The sequence below is a fragment of the Heterodontus francisci genome, chromosome 27, assembly GCF_036365525.1.
Source record: "Heterodontus francisci isolate sHetFra1 chromosome 27, sHetFra1.hap1, whole genome shotgun sequence".
In the NCBI taxonomy this organism is placed as follows: Eukaryota; Metazoa; Chordata; class Chondrichthyes; order Heterodontiformes; family Heterodontidae; genus Heterodontus; species Heterodontus francisci.
Window position 1 is genome coordinate 57,891,744 of NC_090397.1, and position 21,996 is coordinate 57,913,739.

Genomic DNA, 21,996 nt, shown 5'->3' on the forward strand with positions numbered 1-21,996 from the left:
GTCGCGTGTGTGTGGGTAGCCCTGCCACCCCCCATCCTGCCTCTGCAAAAATGGCATGGGGGGGGTGGCGTGAGATGGAGCAAAGGAATCCACATGCTGGCCAGCAGGGCTATTTATAGCTGCCACTGGTCTCCAATCAATGACCCAGCCTCCACTGCTTTCTGGGGAAGAGAATTCCACAGACTAATGATGCTTTGAGAAAAAAATTCTCCTCATCTCTGTCCTAAAAGGGAAACTTCTTATTCTTAAACAGTGTTCCCTAGTTCTAGTCTCCCCCACAAGAGGAAACATCCTCCCTGTATCTATCCTATCAATTCCCCTCAGGAGCTTATATGTTTCAATAAGATCACCTCTCGTTCTTCTGAACTTTAATGGGTATAGGCCCAACCTGTTCAACCTTTCTTCATAAAATAAGCCCTTCATCCCTGGAATTAGTCGAGTGAACCTTCTCTGAACTGCTTCTAATGCAATTATATCCTTTTTCAAATAAGGAGACCAAAACTGTACTCCAGTGTGGTCTCACCAACATCCTGTACAGCTGCAGTAAAACTTCCCTACTTTTATGCTTTATTCCCCTTGCAAAAAACACCAACATTCCATTTGCCTTCCTAATCACTAACCTTTTGTGACTCATGTACCAGGACACCCAAATCCCTGTAGATGACCGAATTCTGCAATCTCTCTCCATTTAAATAGTATACAGCTTTTCTAGTCTTCCTGCCAAAGCGGACAAGTTCACATTTTCCCACATTATACTCCATGTGCCAAATCTTTGCACACTCACTTAACCTATCTATATCCTTTTGTAGACTCTTTACCTCCTCTTGACAACTTACTTTCCTTCTTATCTTGGTGTCATCAGCAAATGTGGTCCCTTCATCCAAGTCATTGATATAAATTGTAAATAGTTGAGACCCCAGCACTGATCCCTGTGGCACTCCACTAGTTACAGCTTGCCAACCTGAAAAAGACCCATTTATCCCTACTCTCTGCTTCCTGTTTGCTAACTAGTCCTTTATCCATGCTAATATGTTACCCCCTACATATGTGTTCTTATCTTGTGTAATAACCTTTGATGTGGCACCTTATCAAATGCCTTTTGGAAATCTAAATATACATCTACAGGTTCCCCTTTATCCACCTTGCTTGTTACTTTCTCAAAGAACTCTAATAAATTAGTTAAACATGATTTCCCTTTCACTAAACCATGTTGACTCTCTCTGATTCCATTATGATTTTCTAAGTATCCTGCTAAAGTAACCTCCCTAATAATGGATTCTAGTAATTTCCATATGACAGATGTTAGGCTAACTGGACTATAGTTTCCTGCTTTCTGTTTCCTTCCTTTCTTGAATAAAGGTGTTTCTTTTGCTATTTTTCAACCCGCTGGGACCCTTCGGGAATCTAAGGAATTTTGGAAGATTATAACCAAAGCCTCTAATATCTCTGCAGCCACTTCTTTTAAGACCTAAGGATGTGGATCATCTGGTCCTGGGAACTTGTCAGTCTTTAGGTCTAATAGTTTTCCCAGCACCTTTTCCCTGGTGATGGTGATTGTTTTAAGTTCCTCCCTCCCTTTCACCTCTTGATTTTCAAGTATCAAGCAGGTTTTCTAAGTCTTCTACAATGAAAACAGACACAAAACACCTGTTCAATGCCTCTGCCTTTCCTTGTTTTCCATGATCAATTCCCCAGACTCTCTCACTAGAGGACCAACACTAGCTTTAGTTACTCTTTTCCTATTTAAATACTTGTAAAAACTCTTTTCTGTTTTAAATTACTAGCTAGTTTTCTCTCTTACTCTACTTTCTCCCTCTTAATTTTTTTTTCATCATTCTTTGCTTGTTCTTAAAATCTGTCCAATCTTCTGATCAACCACTAATCTTTGCAGATTTTTTTCAGTTTAGTGTTTCTTTTAATTTGATACTATCCTTTACTTCCTTATTTAGCCATGGATGATGCATCCTTCTCAAAGAATCTTTCTTTCTCATTGGGATAAATCTTTGCTGAGAGTTATTAAAACCTCCTTAATAGTCTGCCACTGCATCTCTACTGTCCTACCTTTTAAGCTAGTTTCCCAGCTCACTTTAGCTAGCTCTGCCTTCATACCCTTGTAATTACCTTTATATAGGTTTAAAACACTCGTCTTACACCCCCACTTCTCTCCTTCAAACTGGATGTAAAATTCTATCATGTTATGATCACTGTCACTTGGAGTCTCCTTTACCATGAGGTTATGAATTAATCCTGTCTCATTGCACATTACCAGGTCTAGAATAGCCTGCCCTCTTGTTGACTATAGAACGTACTGCTCTAAGAAATTGTCCCGAATACACTCTATGAGCTCATTTTCCAGTCTATCTTTGCCAATCTGATTCACCCAATCTACATGTAGATTAAAGTCACCCATGACTATTGCGATACCTTTCTTACATGCCTCATGAATCAAAAACCATTTCTACCACACCAGTCTTTGAGCCATGCATTCACTTCCCTAATATTATTTACCCTATGCCAATTTGCTCATGGCTGAGGTAATAATCCAGAGATTATCATCTTTGAGGTTCTGCTTTTTAATTTAACCCCTAGCTGCTCATGCTCCCTATGCAGAACCTCTTTCCTAGTTCTATCTATGTTGTTGTTACTCACGTGAACCACGACAACTGGATCCTCTCCCTCGCTGCAAGCTTCTCTCCAGCCCTGAGCAGATGTCCCGAACCCTGACACTTGGCTAGTAACGCAGCCTTCTTGGCCACATAAAACTGTGTCTATCCCCCGACTATAATATCTCCTACAACCACTACATTCCTATTTACACCCCCTGCTTGAATGGATTCTTGTACCACGGTGCCATGGTCAGTTTGCCCATCCACCCTGAAGCCCTCGCTCTCATCCATACAAGCTGAATGAATCTCAAACCTGTTGGACAATTGCAAGGGCCGAGGTTCCTCCACCTCTGCTTTCTTGATCCCCTTATCTGCCTCACTCGCAGTCAAACGCACCCTGTCCCTGACCAAATCAGAAGATGCTATCCTATGAGGTGTGAATGCCTTCTGGAACAAAGTGTCCAGGTAGCTTTCCCCCTCCCTAATGCTTTGCAGTGTCTGGAGCTCAGCCTCCAGCTCATCTACTCTGAGCCAAAGTCCATAATTTCTCAAATGACACCTCATGTGAGTGCTGTTTCTAATTGGGAGTGCTCGATCAGGGAATCAGATCTTCTATATCGTAGGCTTCCTTGACCAGACATTTCTATGTTTCCAGCAGCTTAGATTCCTCTAATTCCACACAGCAGTCAATCATTTCTATCTTTTGATTATTTCCATATTGGTCCATTCTTTTCCTAACTAGGTATTAATCAAAGTCGTTTTAAGGTGCTAATCCACATTCGCTTCAGTCCCATCTCTTCACTCTAACTTTTTTTTCCATTACTTTTTAAATATTCAACCACTTCAGTCCATTTCTAAACTATCTCCAATCCAGTGGGATATAGGTATGGACTGGTATAGGGTTAGCATGGAATTTTTTCTGGCACTCTGCTTCTTCCTCTAATTGTTTTCTTAGCTTATGCTTCTCTATTTCATTTTCAGACCTTGATTTGATCTTGTGCTTCTGTTTCTTTTTCAGTCACCTTGCAAATATGTCTGTAATAGCTATCAGTTCAAGATATTTCTATCTTTGCTAACAATTCATCCATTTTGTTATGAATGCTGCGCACATTCAGATACAGGGCTTTTAACTCTGTCTGTTTAAGTCCACCTTTTTGTTTTTCCAACACTCTTCAGTCTGCACTCTATGCCTGGTAACTGAATATATTGATCCATAAAGCAACATTATATTGTTTAAGACTGAATTCAATCCTCTCATAAAGGTAACCAAGTGTTTGATGGTAAAATTTTGATCATTATCATCACTGTCATCGTTGAGGCATTTAAGGCAGTAACCAATTAAATACCACATGCCTGTATAGCAATAACTACAGCCCATATTGCTGGTCCTGACCCTGGATAAAGAAGGAGGATTGTATGCATTGTATTCAATCCACGCCATGGTTCCTTTAATTAGAAATCCATTCTTTGACGGATGCAGTGTGTCATCCTGCCCACCCTCCCTGATCAGGGGAGTCAGTGGGCCAGCCAGAGGAGGTGACAGCGCCAGCCAGAGGAACCCTAGTCAGCCTTCATTAGCATGATTGAGATGAGTTTCCAGCAGGCAGCTCACTGATTAGGAGGTGAGAAATAGGATGCTGCTACATGTTCTTTAGGGTCTGCAATAAGCTTAAAGGAAAGATGCTTTCTTTAAGGGCAAAGGGGAGAAGCAACATAGTGGAGATGCAGGAAGATGTCTATGGACAACATGAATTCGAGGAGAGTCCCAAAGTTTTCAAACCCACCGTTATAGCTGAGTAACAGGAAGGAGTTCCTCTTCCCTACAGATGGTAGATGGATTCTGCTCCACTCTATTTGCTGGTTTCTTCTGCAGCTTAATCAGTGGTTCTTAAAGGGGACCAAGAAGGGAAGTATTTGTTTTCAAACTTACATTCATGTGGAGCCAGAGGAACAGGAATGTCATACCACTACTCAAGATCATCACCTCCTGTTCTCTTACTCCCCCCCACCCCCAGCCCCCACCATCACAGAAGCCAACCCGAGGCTCCTGAAGAATCAACCTGACTAAGTTGGTGTTCTGGAGCTGCTTCTGGCATGTGCTCCCAGTACTCCAACCATTCTGTGCCTGAAAACAGGCTGAGAGCAATTCCTAGGCCATCGAGTTTTAATGAAAAAAATCAATATTGATAATAATTGTCAGGTGTAGGCCATTTGACCCCTGTTCTGTTATTGATGTCTGATTTGTATCTCAATTCTATTTGGTTTCATATCCTTTAAAGACTAAGTCCCATTAGTCTGATAAATGTAGAGTAGCAATGTGGTTGTGTACATCTATTTTGTAATCAATGGTTCAATATTAACAATTTTAAAACTATTTAAGCAAAGTACCCTAAAAAAATTCCCTATTGTTTGTTCATAACTTAGCTTAAAAAAGACTTTTCCATGAAACATAATTGCCACTTTCAACTTCTTATTTTCAGGCAAAGTTACCCAAATACATTTTAAAAGAATATTCAAGTGTGCAAATCAGGTTTTAGACATTTTAAAAAATCCATTAGATTTAAGATTCTCCTTGAAGCTTCTGTGCTAGAGGAGCTTCAAAAATACTTTAACAGCAGCAGAATTGATGTAAATAATCTTTCGGTTAACCCTAAAATAGCACCAGCCATCAGAAGAGTTGTCTATTATTTTCCGTCTGACTGCTCTCCTAGATTTTTCTTTGTCTATATTATCTGTATAAATACACTTAAAAGGGTTTTATTTTTATTGTTATTCTGAAGATGCTAAGATGCTAATGCGCATTGAAAGACCTGCAGGCGGGTTTATCTGCCTGCTCGGCTCTCAGTGGCTATGAAGGCGACCACTGCCCTCAACTTATAAGGCTGAGAGTCATTACAGGCAGCCACAGGGGATTCTCAGCAGCATCAGTCAGGGAGCAATAAGGGCATACCGTCATCAGGGTCACTGATGTTGAAAGCAAGTCTTTTCATGCAGCAGGCCACAGAGATGCCCTATTGGCTCTTTGGGAAAGTGCACATTTCTTATGCAGAGCTCTTCAGAGGGCACTGGAAACAATTGGGCAGATAATATTTGCTCCATTTGTGAAGATCTATGTGCTGGCATCAGGAAGCTACAGAGCAAATGTTAGAGTCACAAATGGTCACAAAATAGGCAACTCAAAAACTCTGATTTTCCCAACCAACATTATTTTGTCTCCAGCAACCTTGGACCTACCAAAATGTCACTTTTCTGTCTTCTGCTATTTTTAGAGAAAGCTCGTTGCCACCAATCCAGCAACATTGTTTATTAACTGCCTCCAGTTCAGTCAGTGCTACTAACATTAGAGCTTACTTTCAAGCCAGTCCACTTAATTTCTGCTTCTCTTAAGTACTCACCCAGCTCTTCTTCATGCCATATTGCTTAGAGTGAAAGACAATTGTCTGGGCAGTTGATGGTTGGGTTATCTTAACAAAGTGCCGTATGGAACATGGAAGCAACTTAGACTAAACCCCAGAAACCTTTGGCAAACTATCTTGACCACCAAATGACACCATATCCCCAGGATATGCAGAACTGAACCAGTAACCACAATGTGCCAATCTCTACTCTAGCAAGAGCTGTGCAACTTCAAAAATGTGTTATACCACTTTGAGCCCACACAGCTTATATTCAGTCATTGTCATCTAAAATGCTGCCACTTAAATAGCTGACACCTGTTCACAAATAATGTATGTACCATTTTATGGAAGAAAATGTTACTACAAAAAAGCTATCCCTCAATAGGGCATACTATTTTAGTTATTGCGCTGTTTTGTAATAGCTTTGTTTCTGCTGTACAGGGTCAGTTGCATAATTCTGTAGCTTACGTTCATTGTTATAGGTGAGGGATAAGAAACCTCAACTAGTAGTCTTCATTACTTACAGAGGGAACTGATCTGACTGCAATAACCAACAGTTTTCAGGTTTGATAAATATAACCTTGAACGAGAAATGAATTACAAGGAGGTTTATTAAGGCTTAAAATAATTACGTTCTGCAGCTCCTTGGAGACTTCCATTCTCCAGTTCTATCTAACTAATAGATTATTATTAATGATACCTAACTGATATACTATCAGCTACTGATTTTTAAGAGGCTTTTTATAAAGACTCATGCTTGAACAGTTATGCAACACTGCCACTAAAGTAAAGCAACATCTATACTTAGTCATATTATATCATCACACGAATGGGTCCCTATACCCATCAGAAAACTGGCCACATTTGAAATATATCACAGTAAGCAAGGGTGTAAGATACAATGGGTGCATCCTTGCACAGAATGCTGACATGTTAAGGAAAAACTTCAAAGGCTGGAAGGAATAAAAGCAGAAATGCTGGGACATAAAACAGGTAAATCAGCATCGGTAAAGAGAAAAGATGTTATTGTTTGTAGATCCTTCCCCAATTGGGAATTTAACATAACTTCTTTACCATGAGAGTGGTTAGAATGTGGAACTCACTACCACAGGGAGTAATTGAGGCGCATCACATAGATGCATTTACGGTATGTTCAGGAGAAGCTAGATAAACATGAAGGCAAAAGGAATAGAAGGATATTTATTTATTTAGAGATACAGCACTGAAACAGGCCCTTCGGCCCACCGAGTCTGTGCCGACCAACAACCACCCATTTTATACTAATCCTACAAGTAATCCCATATTCCCTACCACCTACCTACACTAGGTGCAATTTACAATGGCCAATTTACCTATCAACCTGCAAGTCTTTGGCTGTGGGAGGAAACCGGAGCACCCGGCGAAAACCCACGCGGTCACAGGCAGTACCCAGAATCGAACCCAGGTCCCTGGAGCTGTGAGGCTGTGGTGCTAACCACTGCGCCACTGTGCCACCCTCCATGTTGACAGGATTAGAAGAAGGATGGGTGAAAGCTTGTTTGGAGCATAAACACTAGCATGGACCTGTTGGGCTGACTGGCCTGTTTCTATGCTGTAAATACTATGTTATGTAGACACAAATAATTTAACTAGAGAGTATGGAAGTAACAACTGAGAATTAATTGTTTCACATTGAAAGTGGTGAATGTGTGGAAGAGACTGTCAGAGAGATACTGGATGGGTTTAATGTCAACAAATTTGGGAGCAAGCTGGATAGTTTTTTTATCAAATGAAATGATTGAGATATTCTTTGAACTTTGTATAACAAGGGTCTTGTCCTGCATATTCTATTTCTCCTATGTACATGTACAGAAATATAGGGCTAAATTTTCAACACGGAGGTGGTCCTGAACCTACCTCCGTGGATGAGCCCTTAATTGGCATGGAGACAGGTTCCCTGTCCAATTAAGGGTGGCAGACAGGCTCTCAAAGCTGGAGAGCCAGAGGCCTTACAGCTTCAGAGAAGCCCCTGGCTGCAGTACAAAGTAAGTAACTGAGAGGGCATCTCAACAAGAAGGTGCCCTCTCAGACACTTTTTTAAAACTTTAATTAAGAAACAGAAAAAGTAGCCATGCCACCACAGTAGGGTGGAAACCTCTCTACAGAGTTACCTTTGGCTGCACCCCACTCAGGCAGGGAGGGCCTGTAGGCCTGCCAGCAGTGCTGGCACCCCAGCGTGCTGCTAGGTGTCCACCTCCAGGCAGTTGATCGGCCTCCTGTCATGTCAGGAAACTGGAGACCGACTGGAAAATCCCGGTTGGCCTCCTCAGATTACCTTTATTGAGGCTCTTAATGAGCCTAATTGCCTGTCCGCCTCATGGAGGCATGTGTCCTTCCCAGGCCCCAAACTCACCACCCCCAAAATGGCCGGTGCCAGGAACAGCACCCCAAAACTGGCACATCAGCCAGCGCCGGTATTTCTGGGCTGCCCCCGCCTCTGTTGGTCAGGGAGTGCAAGAAAATCCAGCCCATGAACTCAAAATACTTTTAATAAACCTGTACTCTACCTGTAGTGTTTGACACCTGTTGTTCAAGTTGTGTTACATTTCCAAATCCAACTTCATCTTCCAGTTCAACTTCTTTACTGTCGTCTTCATAGTCTTCTTTTCCATCATATGCACCCTTCTTCCTTTCTGCGCCTTTTTCCCAGAGGTCTTCATCAGAATCACCCGTTCTAATAATCAAATGGAAATCTCTTCCTAAAGAAGAGACAATAAGAAGAAAGACTTGTATTTATATAACACCTCATCACATCTCTTAGAAACAGCAAAAATGACTTCATACACAATGAAGTACCGTGATTGCTGGGCTTTAGGCAAACACAGCAGCCATTTTGTACACAGCAAGATCCCATAAACAGCAATGATATGAATGACCATTTAATTTATTTTTAGTGGTATTGAGGAAGGAATTTTGGCTGTCCTTCAAAGAGTGCTTTGGAATCTTTAACATCTACTGGAATTGGTAGACAGGACCTCAGTTTAATGTCTCATCCCAAGAACAGTATCTCCCACATCGCAGCACTCCATCAGCACAACACCAGATTGTTAGTAGGAAATTTGGCCAACTTTTGGAGTAGAGCTTCAATCCCTGACTATTTACCCTCCAGGAGACATATTCTCATTGCTTGGGCTTGACCTTAGATCAATCGCTGTAGTCACATGAAGCCAGAGTTAAGGAATGGCTCAGGCAACCACTACATCTTCTGATCACTTTGTAAACTTAGCTTTGAGCTGTTTTAGCATTATGAGAAATCAATTATTTCAACCCACTGTATAATATTAAAAATAATTCTCTGGAGAAATAGAGCACTGTGCATACACATAAGCATTATAAATCTCGATTTGCTAGCTACAATTGCCTTCTACAGCTACTGGTCTGTGACCAATAGTTCAGTACAATGGCAATCTAAACTAACAATGGTTGGGATTCATGCTCCTTTGGTGTGTATGGTTTTAATGGACAGACAATCCAGGACATAGTAGGAGTAGGGTTCGCTAATATGATACGTCATCAGATACTATTCCCCTTACCTGCAAAGCTGGATAATGTAACAGTGTAGTTGGCGCTTAATCCTACTTTACATTGTATCCAACTCTAAAGCCACAATTAATACTATACCCAGGGACATTGCAGATGTACGAAATGATGGATGAAATTTCTCTTTTAATAAATAATGTTAAAATATCAGTTTTTTCCATAATGAATGATCCTCCAACAGGATTTTATTCTCAGAGATTGGAATGTTTCAGGGCAATGCATTCCAGAATTTTGTTGGCAGATTGTCAATTACGGAGCAAACCAAGACACTCACATTCTGGTTTCAGAGAAATTTCACCCCCAATTAAATATATTCATTGATTATGTGAATAAATATCATGAAATTAAAAATCACATTTCCAAATGTACGATATACATAAAACTCATAGGAACAGGAGGAGGCCATTTAGCCCCTCAAGCCTGTTCAGTCATTCACTTAGACCATGGGCGATCTGTACATTTACTCCATCTACCCATCTTGATTCCATATGCCTTAATACCCTTACCTATCAAAAATCTATCAATCTCAGTTTTGAAATTTTCAATTGACTGCCCCCCACCCCTACAAGCTACAGGATTTTTGGTGAGAAATTTCCAGATTTCCACTATCCTTTTTTATGAAGAGTGCTTGCTGTCATCATTCCTGAATGACCTAGCTCTAATTTTAAGGTTATGCCCCTTGTAGTGGATTCTCCCAGCAGAGGAAATAATTTCTCTCCATCTACCCTATGAAATCATCTTAAACAATGCAATTAGATCACCCCTTAATCCTCCATACTTAAGGGAATACAAGCCTCGCCTATGCAACCTGTTCTCATAATTTAACTCATTTAGCTTGAAGTGATCTATGATTTTAACCCCTTATAGGGACTAAACCAAATCAGGCGTACATCCCTATGAATCTCCTTTAATTAAGTTCAAACCAGACAAATTCTTGTAGAACTTATTTGGGTCCAAAGAATTGAACTAGTTTTCCCTCAAAGAAAGAAAACTAACAGAGAATATTACCATCTTTCGGATAGACTATTTTAAAAATAATTATGGTTCAGTCATAATTATCCCAGATATTATAAGGGTCTGGGAAACTCTCTTCAATAGTATCGCTCCATTTAAACAGACACAGAGAGGGGGTTCTTGTAGTTGTATACAGAATGCTACATGAGATGATTTATTAACTTTTAAATATTTATTAAAGGATTGAACATGCAATACATTTTAAATGGATAAGTATATCACAATATCAAATATTACTAAGAGCTGTAACACATAATCTTATTTCTAAAATAATCAAAAGTTCAATCTTGACATTGTTATAGCAAAATATCTTAGAATATCCATCAAAATTTAAAGTAAACATTTACCTTAAATTCTCTCAAGTAAGCCATAGGGTGAGAAGTATTGATGAGGAATTCAACACTTCTAATTTTTGCTTCAAAAACCCTCATGTTTATACGGTTTCCAAACTATCATCTGACCTTTTAGCATAAAGGTATTACCTTTCTGTGTGTGTTTTTCCTGCTTTTGAGATGCATACATGGTAATATCATTAATTATCATCTCCACTTAATGTTTTGCTGGAAATCCCCTGCTCTTGAGGTTGAGAGTATTTATCTGGTCAAAATGTTTATAATTGGCTTTACTTGGCATCTGTTTTTGAAAGTATTATTCCATTTATTATTTTATTATCTATAATTCTGTTTTTGTAGTACCTCGAAGTCTTCTGTTGAGTCAATCTATCTACATTTTACCAACACTATCAATTAATTAAGTTTATTGTTACCTTTTACTGATGTCACACAGGATGTTTCAATGTATGTTAATCCTCCAAGTCCCTGGCAACAGAAACACTGAAATGGATTTTCCCACACTCTATTGTAACAGGGACCTTGGAAGACCTTGAAATTTCTAACTCTACCTTCTTAAAGGGGAATGTCAGTGAGTCTTGAAAACTGACCATTTATTCAATCTTTAAATCTAATAGGTATAATATATTAACTATATCTAAATTCTGCTTAATTAAGCCTATTATACCTATGTTTCATCACAAGCTCTGCTATCATTTTGGTTATTATAGCTGCAAAATGATTTTACACATAAAATTCAATTAATTTCCTTGACCTAGGAAAACTATGAAAATATATTCACTCAAATAAGCATTTTTCAATTTGAATATACATTGCCAATTGTTCTAAGTTATCATAACCAGCCATTCAATTTGACAGGTTCCTCAGCTGGTGTGACTGGGAGGGTATTTGATGCAGATATTGGCTATTGAGATAGAAACATCATCAGCTCTCCAGCAATGACATTGCCTACTTTGATTCACTACAAAAAAATCATAGCTTTGATGGATCAAACTATTTTCACTCATTCCCAGATTCGTATGTTCTTATATTCTTCTTGATGAATTAAAGATGACCAATAGATGTTTTAAAAATTTGTTGAGGTTGAGGTTTCATTGAATGCGCCATTATCAGAAAGGAGGACTTTTTTTTAGCAATTTATTTTCTCAGTTACAAAGGTACCCATACCCATACAGGTCATTGCTTTATTCAAAAATGCACAGCAGTGGTGTTCTTCATACAGTCCCAAGCTTCATTACTGTCCCACTTCCCTCCTGCATCTTTGTCCCTCGGTAGTCATGCTGTTCTATGTGATTCGGCCTCCACTCACATACTGTCGGCCCTGGAATATTATCCAGTCTGAGGTTTGCTGCTGTTTCTTCCCCTTTTCTTGCTTTCCAACAAATCGTAGAAGTTATCCCAGCTTCCATGTTGCACGTAATAGGGTCCTACAAAATTGGAACTGGTGGTAGGGCCTTTTGGAAAGGATGACCTCAGCAGTAACTCATGAGCAAAAACTGTCAAATTGCCTATTTTGACATTGTGATCTTTCAGGAAGGACAATCAGCCAACAGAGCTATGTTCTGACCAGTGTCAATAAAGGAATTGCCATGGAAACAAAAAAATCCAATAACAATGACATTTTCTGCATGCATTATATAGATTAACACAGGTAAAAGTTTGTTGCAGGACAGTGACATATCTCAAGGCTGAGGTGGCATAAATAAACTTCTCAAACTTTTGATAAGTTATTAGCTTGTAACAAACTCAGACCAGTAAGCTCTGCTCTCCCCTCCTTTAAGACACAACTTAAAACCTACCTCTTTGACCACTGCTTTTGGTCACCTGCAGTCCTATCTCCTTATGTGGCTTGGTATCAAATTTTGTTTGATAACACTCCTGTGAAACACCTTGGGTCGTCTTATTACATAAAAGGCTCTATATAAATGAAAGTTGTTGTTGCTGCTTTACATTTATGTGTAAGACTTTAACAATTATTTATTAATGTTTATTTTAAAACAATGTATGAATTTGTCATTTATATCCAACCTTTGTAGGCATACGTCCATTCTATCTATTCCCCTTGTTGCTTCAGGATGTATGACTGAATGTACTCTAGGTTTTAGTCAGAGGTTCCTGGGTCCAGAACAGTTGGTTATTGAATGGTTGAGACCTATCAGTCGGGGGAAGGCTATGCACATCACAGAGTGGCACAGTGGTGCAGTGGTTAGCACCGCAGGGACCCGAGTTCGATTCTGGGTACTGCCTGTGCGGAGTTTGCAAGTTCTCCCTGTGACCGCGTGGGTTTTCGCCGGGTGCTCCGGTTTCCTCCCACAGCCAAAGACTTGCAGGTTGATAGGTAAATTGGCCATTGTAAATTGCCTCTAGTGTAGGTAGGTGGTAGGGAATATGGGATTACTGTAGGGTTAGTATAAATGGGTTGTTGTTGGTCGGCACAGACTCAGTGGGCCGAAGGGCCTGTTTCAGTGCTGTATCTCTAAATATAAATAAATAAAATCACTTTCAGAAATGTCTGATATTGATATGTGTTACATTCTCCTGGACCAACATGTCTCACCTTGATAAGTACTAACAACTTAGCAATCTGTTTGGTAACAGGAGAATGACGACTTAAATAACTTTTCTTGTTCAGTCGGAGATTGGGACTTTCAATCCAGATATAATCCCCTGATTCGATAGGCCTTGTATATTGGAAGTACAGTGTTACTTGTGAAACTCTGTTCTAGCACTGTTACTTTTTAAGTAAAAGAAAGGTTTCTATGTACAAAGGCCTGACTGCCTATGTGCGTATGTTTGTGATCGCTTCCCAAACAATGTATTGGGCTGATTTGCAGCATGATATATGCCAGTCAGTACTGAAAAATCACCTGCCTTCCTTGTGTCCCAGTTAATTGTACTCATCTGTGATAAATATTTTAATCTGGTAACAAAATAGAATTAGAATAGAGCCTGTAAGGTCCCCCAGTGGCTCAGCTGGTTAAGTACACTATGCTGTGTGGAACTATCACCTCCAGACCATTAAGGTCCTAAGTTCAATCCATATTGTGTGCTCAGTTGGGTGGTCTCAGCTAGAATAACTCTTGAGTAGCTGCAATTGTCGAAGATAGAATATTCATGCATGGAAGACATTTTTAAAAAATCAGCCAAGGATTCCTGATCCTGCTCATAAAGTTCAAGAGTTGATGTGTGGTGAGGATAAAATTTGGGCTTAGCTTTAATGCCTCCTACCTCCCTTAGTTGAAAATTGTTGTTACTTGCCTAAAGAAACCCCATTTAGGTGAGCTGCCGAGTGCCTGCAGAACCAGGCCTCAGCATTAATCAACACCCTCAGAAGAGGGAGGGGATAAAAAATGTGCCCTGGACCACATAGCATGCAAGAAGGAAAAAAAAAACAGAAAATGCTCGAAGCACACACCAGGTCAGCCAACGTCTATGGAGAGAGCAGACACTTTGGGCATTGACTCTTCTTCAGAACTGAAACAAAAGAGGTGAACAGGCATATATTAATAGGCTCAGAAAATATATAAGATGAATCTAAAGGTATATAAAAACCCAGAGAAGAATCATGAGATGAATGATGTAAAAATCATCTCAATTAAGTAATGGACAAAAGCTTTAAGATATTTAAGAAAGAAGAGGTGTGTAGATGGCTGAGGGAGTGGGAGGAGTCCTGAGAAAATAAGAGAAATGGAATAGCTGGAGCTCTGGTATGAAATGAAATGGGTTTGAAAATGAGGATTTAGCTAAAGTCTAACGTTACTTAAGTCAATATTCAGACCAGAAGGTTGCAAGGTGCTTAGAAAAAAGATGCGATGTTGGGAGAAATTGGTGCATCGCAACGGTTTCTAGAGCTATATGAGTATTTGGGGGATGGATTTTGGGCCCCAGCATCCTGTGCCATATCTCTCCTGGAAGCGCACCAGTTGCCACAAAAAACCCTCTGAATATACTAATCAGGGGCTGACTGCCAAATTCAACAGAAATGGGTAAGGCATGTATTTTTTTTGAGTCTACAGCAGTCTAACCAGAGGCCCTTAAAAGACCACCGGAAGTTGCTGATGGAAAGGTAAGTTTTTTTTAAACTTACCTTAACGTGGAGCCAGAAAGAATAGGAGTATGTAACACAGAATATTTGGAACTTAGGAGAAGCAAGAGAGAAAGGTTCACAGGAACACCATTCATAAAAATAAGATGGGGGAAGAAGGGTTATGATGCAGAGCGATTGAGCTAGGTAGTTGTAACTTGAAACTGCAATAAAACTCTCAGAAAATGCTCAACCTTCCACTCTGAGTGCTTTCTACAATCTTTTTTCCTAGTTTACACTAATTATGTGTTTAGTTCATTCTGAATATGATTTCATCACAGCTATAGATTTCTATATAATATACATAGATTTTTACACCACAGAAGCAGGCTAATATTTTTAAATAATTTGTTCACAGGATGTGGGTGTCGTTGGTAAGGCCAGCATTTATTGCCCAACCCTAAATGCTTCTGAGTAAGTGGTGGTGACCCACTGCAGTCCATGTGCTGTAGGTACACCCACAATGCTGTTAGGTAGGGAGATCCAGGATTTTGACCCAGCAATGATGAAGGAATAGTAATATATTTCCAAGCCAGGATGGTGTGTGACTTGGCGGGGGGGGGGGGGGGGGGGGGGAGTTGGAGATGGTGTTCCCTTCTGCCTTTGTTCATCTAAGCAGTAAAGGTAGCAGGTTTGGGAGGTACTGTTGAAAAAGCCTTGGCAATTTGTTGTAGTGCAGCTTTTAGATGGTACACATTGCAGCTACGGTGTTCTGGTGATGAAGGAAGTGAATGTTCAAGTTGGTGGATGGAGTGCATATTAATTGGGCAGCTTTGTTCTAAATGGTGTCGATCTTCTTGAGTGTTGTTGGAGCTGCACTCATCCAGGCAAGTGGACAGTATTCCATCATACTCCTGACGTGCCTTGCAGATGGTGAAAAGGCTTTGGGAAGTCAGGAGGTGCGTTACTCAGCACAGAATACCCCGGCTCAGATTTGCTCTTGCAGACACAGTATTTATGTGGCTGTTCCAGTTATGGTTCTGTTCAACAGTGACCCCCACGTTGTTGATAGTGAGGGATTCAGTGATGACAATGCCATTGATTGTCAAGGGGAGATGATTAAACTCTGTTTTGTTAGAGATGGTCATTGCCTAGCACTTGTGTGGCACGAATGTTACTTGCCACTTATCAGCCCAAGCTTGCATGTTGTCCAGGTCTTGCTGCATGCAGGAACGTACTGCTTCATTATCTGGAGTTACAAATCGAACTGAATACTATGCAATCATCAGTGAATGTCCCCAGTTCTTACCTTATGATGGAAGGAAGGTCATTGATGAAGCAGATGAAGATGCTGAAGATGGTTGGGCCTAGCACAATATGCTGAGGAACTAATACAGAAATATCCTGGGGCTGAGATGATTGGCCTCCAACAACCACAATCATCTTCCTTTATACCAAGTATAACTCCAGTTAATGATTAGCCCAAATGGTTTATCCTCCACACAAGCCTCCTCCCATCCTACTTCATCTAACTCTACCAACATGTCCTTCTATTTCTTTCTTCTTCATGTACTTATCTAGCTTCTCCATAAATGCATCAAGGCTATTTGCCTCAACCACTCTATGTGGTAGCAAGTACCACATTCTGGTCACTCTGAGTAAAGGAGTTTCTCCTGAAGCCCCAAATGGATTTATTGATGACCATCATATTTATGGTCCTAGTTTTGGACTGACCCACGAATGGAAGCATCTTCTCTATATCCACCCTGGATTTGTTAGCCTAAGAAGAGTGGTACGACCAGGTGAGGAAGGGGTCTCAGGCTCCCCTTTCACCCCTTCTCTGGTTTGACCACAACAGGGTTTAATCTTTTAACACAGTGATTTAACTTACCACCTCAGTGAGTGCTTGCTCACTGTATCTCGAATATAATTACAAATGAATCAATCAGACAGGTTTTTCTGAGTTTAAACAAGAAAGATGCAAGTTTATTAACCTTATCACTCTAAACCAGTTAAAATGATTAAAATATGCAACGCATCCATGCTCACATTCATACGAGCGGTACACAAACAGATGCACACAGATACAGAGGGGAACAAAAGAGTTGGGAGGTTGGTATACAGTCCTTAATAAAAATGGAATTTAAATATGGAAGTGTAGTCCCAGTGTCTTTAAGTGAAACTGAAGTCTTGAAGTCCTCACTGGGCCATGTGCATAACTCGGGCTTGCTTCTCTGGTTCCAGAAAACCGAACAGAGGCTTTATTCGTCCTCTTGGTTGTTGCCTGTGAGGGTCTGTAGATTTGAGCTTTAGCTGCAGCCGTGACTCCCCTGGGACTTTGCTGCAGAGGAATACAGGAGAGAGAGATGTTCCTTCCTTGGAGTTCAGTTACTTCTGAGGCACAATTCTCAAACTCAGAGTTACACAGGCAGGTATGGCATGTGACCACCTCTTTGTTTGAAAACAGAAGTTTCTGGAAGGTTTTTTGAAATTCAAAGTTCTTCTCTCAAGCTGTGCAAACATACTTGGTGTGGTGGGGGGAGGGAGTTGGCTCTTTCAAACTCAATGGGTGTCGATGACTTTTGACGACCAACATTGACAAAACCATTCTAGAAAATTGAATCAGGAAGTTGCCCCATTGTTATAGCTAGACTGGGCAATCACCTCTGTCTCCCAGCTGGCCTTTGGCTTCTCATATGCAAATTGTGTGTGGCCATCTTTAGCTGTTCTGTTCTGCTTTTTAAATGTTATTTGGAATAATGTCCAGTAAAATGTCTCAGGCAAAGTTTCATATGACAAAATTAATATTTTTCCGTTTGGCATTTGGGTTTTCCATCACACCTCTGTACCACGCTGAACGAAATGGGATAATGGGGAGCATTTCATTATAAGTTTAAAGAAGAGAAAACACAAGAAAACATATACGCATTTCTCTCATTCACTCCCATTCATTCAGAAATCTTATAAAAGTTGTTGCAGTTTGTCTTTTCTTTGCAATAGCAGTGCTGGTTTAAACTGCCCTTTTCCCTTGAGATTGGTCTGAGATAGTTAGGTGTTGTCCAATAGGTTTAAAGTTTCTTTAGTATCAATTTGCAATAACCTGGGGATGGGCATGTCAATAAACTTGTGATTGCTGGGGGAGTTTGATGTCTGCAAATTTCCAAAATTGTCTAGGGTGAGTCCTTCTTTGCGCACAAGCTTTAACCCCTTAGCTGCTGTTTCTGCAACATGTGGTTCGAACTCTTTGGGTTCCAGTACCTTGATAATTTCTCTCCTTAGGGTAGTATTGGGTGACGAGTGGGTTTTAAGCCCCTGTGAGGTCTCTGAGCTTTCTTCTGGCCTTTGTTCTGGTTGGGGTCTGAAGTAAGATTATTGAATTTAATTAGCTCTGTGCTTGAGCTCTGATCGTGGGAGTCTTCTGTGGGTGGATCCACTCTGACCTCACTTTCAGTGCTCCGGTGAGTCATACAAGGGTATTCACTTTAGGTCATTTTTGTTCGTTTTTCTCCTGACTGTGGGGAGGTTCTCTTTGCTAATCTCCTCCATGCCCTCTGGGACATTCCTGCCCACAGGTATTTGTCCAGATTCCACTGCACTCACCTGCAGCATTTCGATTAGATGAGGCATCACCCTCACAGTTTCTCTGATCTTTTGGGGACTTTTGTTGTCCCTGCAAATTTCAGTAAATGCGTCAGCAACCCTAGTAGGGTGCTCCTTTTGTCTGCATTTACGTAGGAGGAAGTGGGTTCTAATTTTCCCAACATTTCAGGGTTGGCTGACCGGACAGTAGAGGTTTTCATTTGGGAATCCTCCTGGACCTCCTTTAACCTGTCCTCTTTGTCCCCTACCTCTCTAACCGTGCCAGACCTGTGTCTGTCTGTCCCCTTTTGTTCTCAGCAGAGGGCCCTCACAATTCAGCAGCCCTCTGCTGCAGGGTTTCTCAAAAGCCAGTACAGGAATTAGGGATGCAGATTTCACTGCAGGTTGGGGCCTCCCCTCAACCTGACATATGCGGCAACTCCTACAAAACTCCATCATGTTTTTGTGGAGTGTTCGCCAGTCAAACCGCTGTCGTATGCGGGCTTTGGTTTCTCGTATGCCAACATGTACAGCCATTGTAAGCTCATGGACCATTCTTAATATTTCTCTCTGGTACCTCGGCGGCACCACTAACTGGTGAACCACGGTACACTCTTTGTCCTCAGGTCTGTGAGGAGAGTTGCACTTCCTCATCAGCACCTCATTCTTTACATAGTAGCAATCAGGGACTCCCTCCTCTTCAATTTCAGTTTGGGCAGCCTGTGCTAACTTTCTTAATACTGGGTCAGCTTGCTGAGCCTCAACTAGGGAAGATTTGTTTAATCCATTCCCTGGGTCCTCTAATTTCCCAAAGAAAGTTTCAGACAACCAGACAGCATGGTCATCTGAATGCACTGCCAGTTCAGTCTCTTCTGAGGGAGATAGTTTGGCCATGGCCCGAGTCACTACACAATCAGGGGAAATGCAGGGGACCGTCTCCTGCCACTGCCCTGTCTCTTTGTATTCCTTCGGTCTCCATACCACTACTAGGGAAACTACCACCTTCACCCCCACCAGATCATTACCTAGGAGCAGGTCAACCCCGTCCACAAGCAAACTAGGGACAATCCCTACGGTCACTGGTCCCAAAGCTAGGTCGTACTCCAAGTGCACCCATTGTAAAGGCACAGTCATACACTGCCCTCCGATACCATTCAGGCATTTAATTCACTCTCTGGGGGAAAGGTCATGCCGTTTCCCAGCAAAAGGGATCTGGTAGCCCCTGTAGCACCGAGTATGACGGTGGGCTTGCTGGCCCCTCTCGAGGGGTATGGGATTACTCTCCCTTTGGGCACAAAATCCTGATAGCCTTCAGGGATCTCATTAAATTTTCCTGCACTCACGGCAGGATTCATATGTGGGCTGCACTTTAAGGGCCCTTAACCACTGGTCAAAAGTCAGCTGCTTACTTCTCTCGAACTCCAGGTAAGTTTGATCAGCTTGTTTCCAGAGGGTTTGGAATTTCTGGTGGTAGGCTTCCAGTACTAGTTAATATGTCCTGAGGATAGCATCTTTAGTCAATTCATAATTTAATGAACTTTCATCTGGCAACAGGGAATAAACCACATGGGCTTTTCCTGTCAGCTTGCTTTGTAGCAGGAGGGTCCAGCTCTCGGTCGGCCATTTTAACAGCCTTGCAAGCTTTTCAAAAGTTACAAAAAATGCTTCTACGTCTCCCTCATTGAACTTTGGGATCAATTGGTAGAAGTTTAAGAGCTCGGCACACGGCCCCGAGTTAATTGTAGCCTCCATATTGGCCATGCTTTCACGGAGGCTACTCTGTCGCCCCCTAGCTAACTCAAGTCACCGTAACTCCCTTTCCTCCTGCCCCTTCTCAAAAGGTCTTTCTTTCCCTTTCTTTTCACTCTTTTTCTCTCACTTTTTCTTTCCCTTTCTTTCTCTTTTTCCCTGTCTTCTAATTCAAGTTTCCTCTGTTCCAATTGTATCTTTGCTAACATTACCCTGTCTGAATCTCATTCCAACCCTATCTCTGACTCTTCAGGTTCGACGGATAAATGGTTGGCCACAAGTCTTAGGAGTTCAGATTTCTTAGTTTTGGCATGGAAAGTGATCCCACACTGCCCAGCCATATTCCTCAACTCTTCCATTGATAGTGCCTTTAACTTATCCCAAGCTACTTCACCCTGGCTTGGGGACGTACTGGCTTGCGGACACGTTAGTATTCTAGCAACACAAATCACAAGAAAAGCAGTATTAAAGGTTTTTTTGATTAAGATCAATTTGGTTTCCCACTTCCACTTTCTCGCCTGTCTGTGGGTACAATCCAGACGAGAGCCCCCAAATTTCTGTTACAACCAGGTAAGGCAGAGATCTCAGGCTCCCTTTTCGCTCCTTCTCTGGTTTGACTGCAACAGGGTTTATTTTTTTAACACAGCGGCACAGTGGCGTAGTGGTTAGCACCGCAGCCTCACAGCTCCAGCGACCAGGGTTCAATTCTGGGTACTGCCTGTGTGGAGTTTGCAAGTTCTTCCTGTGTCTGCATGGGTTTCCTCCGGGCGCTCCGGTTTCCTCCCACAAGCCAAAAGACTTGCAGGTTGATAGGTAAATTGGCCATTATAAATTGCTCCTAGTGTAGGTAGGTGGTAGGGAAATATAGGGACAGGTGGGGATGTGGTAGGAATATGGGATTAGTGTAGGATTAGTATAAAATGGATGGTTGATGGTCGGCACGGACTCGGTGGGCCGAAGGGCCTGTTTCAGTGCTGTATCTCTAAACTAAACTAAACAGTGATTTAGCTTACCACCTCAGTGAGCACTTTCTCACTGTTCCTCAAATACAATTACAAATGAACCAGACAGGTGGTCTTGCGTTTAAACAAGAAAGATGTAAGTTTATTAACCTTATCACTCTAAACCAGTTAAAATTACTAAAATACACAACGCATCCATGCTCACATTCATATGAGAGGCACACACACACATAAGTAGATACAGAGGGGAAAAAAGAGTTGGGAGGTTGGAGTAGAGTCATTAATAAAAATGGAATTTAAATACCGATGTGTAGTCCCAGTGTCCTTAGGTGAAATTGAAGTCTTGAAGTCCTCACTGGGCCACGTGCACAATTCGGGCTTGCTTCTCTGGTTCCAGAAGGCTGAAGAGAGGCTTTATCCGTCCTCTTGGTTGTTGCCTGTGAGAGTCTGTAGATTTGAGGTTTAGCTGCAGCCAAGGCTTCCCTGTGACTTTGCTGTTCTGCTTTTTAAAAGTTATTTGTAATAACGCCCAGTAAAAGGTCTCAGGCAAAGTTTCATATGATGAAATTAATATTTTTCCATTTGGCATGTGGATTTTCCATCAGGTGGGCGTAAAAGATCCCATGGCACAATTTCACAGAAGAACAGGGGTGTTATTCCCTGTGGCCTGTCCAGTATTTATTCCTCAATCAACAGCACAAACAGATTATCTGGTCATCAACACATTCCTGTTTG

General features: G+C 41.3%; 1 protein-coding gene across 1 annotated transcript in view; it reads right to left on the reverse strand.

Moving 5' to 3' along the window:
- col7a1l (collagen type VII alpha 1-like) overlaps positions 1-21,996 on the reverse strand; it is a 353,167-nt gene that overhangs the window by 24,649 nt on the left and 306,522 nt on the right. The window contains exon 93 of the mRNA XM_068059665.1: positions 8,551-8,742. Coding sequence (XP_067915766.1) covers positions 8,551-8,742 — 192 coding nt within the window. The remainder of the gene's footprint in view (positions 1-8,550; positions 8,743-21,996) is intronic.